We start from the raw sequence: 6,000 nt of genomic DNA, 5'->3' as shown, positions 1-6,000 counted from the left end.
TTTTCATCTTTTACGCTGAAACGTCGACACCCGTAAAAAATGTGTAAATTGGCTGTTGATGAGGGTCTAAATGTTGCAGGAAACCACGAGTTGAGATCAAGTTATGGCTGAAAAGTCAAGTGTTTTAGTCTGCATGTCGACATGATGTCTTGTGATAGACAGAGAAATGTGCAATAAAATTTCTTGTAGATGGTGACAGCCTGAAGAATTAGATATTTAAAGATATTTAAAGCGGCAAGTCTGTTAAAAACTTACTTTGATTAGAGTGTAGGCTACATGTTTTGCTTATAATGAAGCTAAAGGATTCGCAAGTAAATTTAGTTAGTTGACCTTATAAAGAATGTAGTTCAACCTACACATTCTGTAGATTTCAATGCGTCTTTACAATGAATTTAATAGATTATTATCTTTTTAACAGTTTAAATAACAAATTTGAAAATTATTTTATTTCAAGTTAGTAGGTAACTCTTTTCTACGGACTTCTGTTTTGAAACGAAACGCAGAATGTTTGAGTTCAAAATCACTGGTTCTGATTTAGCGTTGAACACCACCTCATGTGACCCCTGGGCAAAATGTCCCGTTACCTGAGGCATTTCACGGCGGTGGGTGATGAGCAAAACACCGCTCCCCAGTGGCAAGATGAGGAACTGCACGCTGACAGCGATGACCTTGAGCTAACCACAGGGCAGCGCCTGGGTCAGGAAGGCTTCAGGGACTCCCTACGCTGGCTTTACAGTTCAGAGAGGTTCCAGGTAAACGTTAACACCCCCTATTTATAAATAACACATTATATAATATAGATCCAGTGGGGTCCAAAAGTCTGAAACATGTCAGCCGAAAGGTGTGCACCCCCTACCTAACATGTCAACACATCATGGATTATATGGTTCTGCACAAACCTCTTCTTAAACAAGTGCATGCTGTCATTAAAGCAAAAAGGGGAAATATCAGATGCTAAGCAATTCTTAATATTTTAATTTGAAAGAAATGTTTCAATTCAACTTTTAACACAAATTGCTGTGCTTATTATATAATTTGTACTTAAAATCTTAAATAAATTGGAAGGATGTAAAATGAAAGCATTTTCACTAGTGGTCTCAGACTGAAACGGCAAGGCTTGTGGTGTGATCCCAGTCAGCAGTGGTGAGTGACTACTGACAGTGGTCCGAGGAGGGGCAAACCATAAACCGGCGACAGGCTGTTAGGCACCCAAGGCTCATCGATGCTCGAGGGCAACAAAGGCTACCCCGTCTGGTCCAAACCGACAGAAGGTCTACTGTGGCACAAGTCACAGAAAATGTTAATGATGGTTACTGGAGGAATGTGTCAGAACACACAGTGCATTGCACCCTGCTATATATGGGGCTGCGTAGGTGCAGACCGGTCAGAGTGCCCATGATGACCCCTGTCCACCACCGAAAGCTCCTACAATGGGCACATAAGCGTCAGAACTAGACCTTGGAGCAGTGGAAGAAGGTTGCCTGGTCCGATGAGTCCCGTTTTCTTTTACATAACATTAGTCATTAATCATAAAGTTCATAAAAAATCTTCTTTTTTTTTAAGCACTGGACCTTAACGCTTACTTAATTTACAAATTTTAAACCATGACTTGCACTGCACACAAATAACTAATATTGGCATTATATTCATGTTGTTTATCCAGAGGGGAACTGGTTTCTCCCAAGGTTATTTTTCCCCATCTTATGGAGTTTTGTGTTTCTTGCCACAGTCGCCTTCAGCTTGCTCACAGGTGTTCTAAATACAATTATTATTTAATTATTTAATTTTTATACACAATTTACAATCATATTTAATCAAACTACACAATGATCACTCTAAGACTTTATAGATATAGTATATAGTATATAGATATATATAGTTTTATTTTCTGTTAAATCATTATTTCCTGTAAAGCTGCTTTGAAACGATGTGTGTTGTGAAAAGCGCTATACAAATAAAAATGACTTGACGTCCGTGTACGTGTGCGTACGTGTGCGCCGTTTATCTGTGGAAGTGATAGCACCAGGATGCAATGTGGAAGATGACAAGCCGGTGGAGGGAGTGTGATGCTCTGGGCAATGTTCTGCTGGGAAACCCTGGGTCTGGCCATTCATGTGGACGTCAATTAGACCCGTGCCACCTACCTAAACATTGTTGCAGACCAGGTACACCCCTTCATGGCAATGGTATTCCCTGATGGCAGTGGCCTCTTTCAGCAGGATAATTCGCCCCACCACACTGCACACATTGATCAGGAATGGTTTGAGGAACATGATGAAGAGTTCAAGGTGTTGCCCTGGCCTCCAAATTCCCCAGATCTCAATCCGATTGAGCATATGTGGGATGTGCTGGACCAACAAGTCCAATCCATGGAGGCCCCACCTCACAAATTACAGGACCTGAAGGATCTGCTGCTAATGTCTTGGTGCCAGATACCACAGGACACATTCAGGGGTCTTGTAGAGTCCATGCCTCGTCGGGTCGGCACTGTTTTGGCGGCACACGGAGGACCAATAGCATATTACACAGGTGGTCATAATGTTTTGGCTCATCAGTGTATACAGACTCGAGGGCCTTTCTATGCTTTTTCTAATGTTTACATCAGTGAAAATAACTTTGAGTTTTGTTCTTTTGTTGATAAGATTGTTGTTGTAAGCCTGGTCATCTTGGATGCCATTTTCGTCCTGTGTGAACTTCTTATTGACTTGTCTATCATTGAAGCAGATCATCACAGAATTGCCCCGCAGGTGAGTTCAGTTCAGATGCCCAACCAGCAAACTATCATCAGGATCATTTATTTTACACCAAGCCGTGGATGTATTGTGAAGGAAATATGTCACTAATAAAACTGCGACAATCCTCTATCCAAAGGTTCCTACTGTCATTACAGGTATTCCACTATCTCAGCCTCGCCCTTCTCACATTCTTCATGGTGGAGCTGTCTGGAAAAATCTATGCCTACCGCCTGGAGTTCTTCCGGCATAAGTTTGAGGTGTTTGATGGGATTGTGGTGGTGGTGTCCTTCATTCTGGATATTGTTTATATCTCAAAGGAAGATGCATTTGATGCCATGGGGCTGCTGATCTTGCTCAGGCTGTGGAGAGTGGCCAGAATTATAAATGGTACAGAACAGATTTTTACCCATCAATATGTGTCTACAAATTTAAATGTCCAATTTGTAATTAGATTTAAAAGGGACGTAATACCATTTAGTATATAAGATGTATATAGGAGGGGTATACACAGTTAACCCTAATGTTGTCATTACTTGAAAAATCAAGTTGTCTTAATTACACATTACTTAAAATATACTATTTTTACAACTCAAATATTTATGTTCCTTGAACTTTTTAGATTAAAAATTCATAGACTTAAGATTTTAAGTGTTAATAACTCAAACTATTGAGTACAAAACTGAGGCTATGGGGAATTCCCATAATGCCTTGTGCTTGAATTATTTATTATGTTTCCTTGGTCAAAGTTGTGGCATATAAATAGATAAGAATTAGTAAAGAATTCATAGAGGTTTTAGCTATTTTGTCTTGTTGCAAATTTTGTTTCGTGTGATGTCACAATTAGAGTGATCTGTGTCCCCTTTGGTCAAGTTAGACCCTGTTAACCCTATCTCAGTCCTGAAGTACAGGTGTCTATGCGTTCCTGTGGAGAAACAAGTTTTTTTAATGATTGATCTAGAATCAGTTATTATCTTCTTTATTTAAGCTGTGTTGTTGTATCACTTCATTTGAGTCCATTCAGTTAAAATTATTAAGTAGAAACAACAACATTTAAATAGCAAATCTGAGTTAAGTCTACTTGCATCTAGACACCTTAACTTAAATAGTTATGTTTATTCTATATGATCTCTAAAATTTAAGTGAACTTAAATACACAAGTTTTGGAGATGCCATTACTCGATTCAATTGAGGGAACAAGTTTACTCAATCAATTGAATAGTCAGCTTATTGGTTTTCAGTGTACAGTGACCCCAGAAAGTAACGTAGTAGGACATTTAAACCACACGTCATTGCATTAGAAAACAAAATATCCAACAAAGTGGCATCCTCACTATCTGTTCCTGTCCAAATTATTTTTGGGGGACACTGTAAATGAAGTTGTGTACACCATGCAATACTTGCCTCTCTTTTAGTTTAGAAACTTGTTTACTCTCACATAGGTATCATAGTGTCGGTGAAAAATCGTGCCCATCACAAAGTTCAGAAGGTGAAGGAGATCAATGAAAAGCTTTTTCATGAAGTCAATGGACTTAAAGAGCGAAACACCAAAATTGTAAGTGGATTCACTATTGTAACCCTATTGCTTAGAATGTGGAAATATGACGTTTGATATAATTTGTGGCTTAATCTTTCAACAGGACCAAGAAAACGCCAGACTTCAGGCACTTTTAAAACAGCACAGCATTGATTACTGACTTCAGGGGTCAAGCAGAACGCTCATTAAATCACATTTGTTGCCAATTTGAGACTGTGCTTAAGACGAATCAAGTCTATTAATTCCATATGAAATGTAAGGAAATGCATGTTTTGAAAAGTGCATTGGGTATAAGTTGTCACTCAAAAGCTGAACTGATCTAGGTTTGCCTTCCACTTCTAGGTCTTTAATTGCACTCATAAGGGTAGATGGATATTTAGGCCAGTAACTCATGTTGATTTATGTACAGCTAAGAGGTCAAAGATAATATGCAAAGGGAAATCTATAAACAGTATATGTACTATAATTTTAATCTTATTTTAGGATATAACATGATAAATATTTATTCTAAATCATTGTGATCAGACATCTTCATCAGTATTACTGTTTTATATGAACTGCAACTTTCTCTTAACAATTTCCTATTCTGAATGTGAATATGTGAACAAATAAAAGCTAAGTATTAAACACCATTTTATAAGAGGTATGAAAAACTGATAGACCAGTATCTCAGCCGATAAATTTCCCTCTTGACCCATCAACAACAGTTTAAAACTCAAACCATCTTTTTGTGTGTGTGTGAGAATGAGTAAATATTAAGTGTTTATTTAATTTCAAGCAATTTTGTGTCTCTTGCCATCGTTAAATACTTTTATGCATCTATCAGCTTTATATCGTCCATTGGTCACCTTGCTCTTTAGATATTGGTACAGTTGTGCTCAAATTGTGGCATTAATTTTGAAAATATTACTGATCGTGCAAAAAAACGGTCTTTTATTTAAGGATAGTGATCGTATGATGCCATTTATTATAACATAGTTGTTTGGCTCCTTTTTAAATCATTAATGATAACAGAAATCACCCAAAAGGCCCTGATCAAATGTTTACATACCCTTGAATGTTTGGCCTTGTTACAGACACACAAGGTGACACACACAGGTTTAAATGGCAATTAAAGGTTAATTTCCCACACCTGTGGCTTTTTAAATTGCAATTAGTGTCTGTATATAAATTGTCAATGAGTTCGTTAGCTCTCACGTGGATGTACTTGGCAGGCTAGATACTGAGCCATGGAGAGCAGAAAAGAACTGTCAAAAGACCTGCGTAACAAGGTAATGGAACTTTATAAAAATGGAAAAGGATATAAAAAGATATGCAAAGCCTTGAAAATGCCAGTCAGTACTGTTCAATCACTTATTAAGAAGTGGAAAATTTGGGGATTTCTTGATACCAAGCCAAGGTCAGGTAGACCAAGAAAGATTTCAGCCACAACTGCCAGAAGATTTGTTCGGGATACAAAGAAAAACCCACAGGTAACCTCAGGAGAAATACAGGCTGCTCTGGAAAAAGACAGTGTGGTTGTTTCAAAGAGCACAATACGACGATACTTGAACAAAAATGAGCTGCGTGGTCGAGTTGCCAGAAAGAAGCCATTACTGCGCTAATGTCACAAAAAAGCCCAGTTACAATATGCCTGACAACACCTTGACACGCCTCACAACTTCTTGCACACTGTAATTTGGAGTGACGAGACCAAAATAGAGCTTTATGGTCACAACCATAAGTGCTATG

General features: G+C 38.2%; 1 protein-coding gene across 2 annotated transcripts in view; it reads left to right on the top strand.

Moving 5' to 3' along the window:
- Positions 1–4,901, top strand: part of LOC127433475 (voltage-gated hydrogen channel 1-like) — a 5,186-nt gene extending 285 nt beyond the window's left edge. Inside the window, exons 2-6 of one of the 2 annotated variants that reach the window (XM_051685421.1) lie at positions 539–752; positions 2,643–2,747; positions 2,891–3,122; positions 4,175–4,287; positions 4,373–4,901. In XM_051685421.1, coding sequence (XP_051541381.1) covers positions 573–752; positions 2,643–2,747; positions 2,891–3,122; positions 4,175–4,287; positions 4,373–4,429 — 687 coding nt within the window. In that variant the 5' untranslated portion in view covers positions 539–572 and the 3' untranslated portion in view covers positions 4,430–4,901. The other variant, XM_051685420.1, reaches the window with a different exon arrangement.
- The last annotated feature ends 1,099 nt before the right edge of the window (positions 4,902–6,000 follow it).

Source organism: Myxocyprinus asiaticus, chromosome 43 (assembly GCF_019703515.2).
Source record: "Myxocyprinus asiaticus isolate MX2 ecotype Aquarium Trade chromosome 43, UBuf_Myxa_2, whole genome shotgun sequence".
Classification (NCBI taxonomy): domain Eukaryota; kingdom Metazoa; phylum Chordata; class Actinopteri; order Cypriniformes; family Catostomidae; genus Myxocyprinus; species Myxocyprinus asiaticus.
The sequence above is the reverse complement of the archived record's forward strand: the minus strand, read 5'-3'. Positions and strand labels throughout refer to the sequence as shown.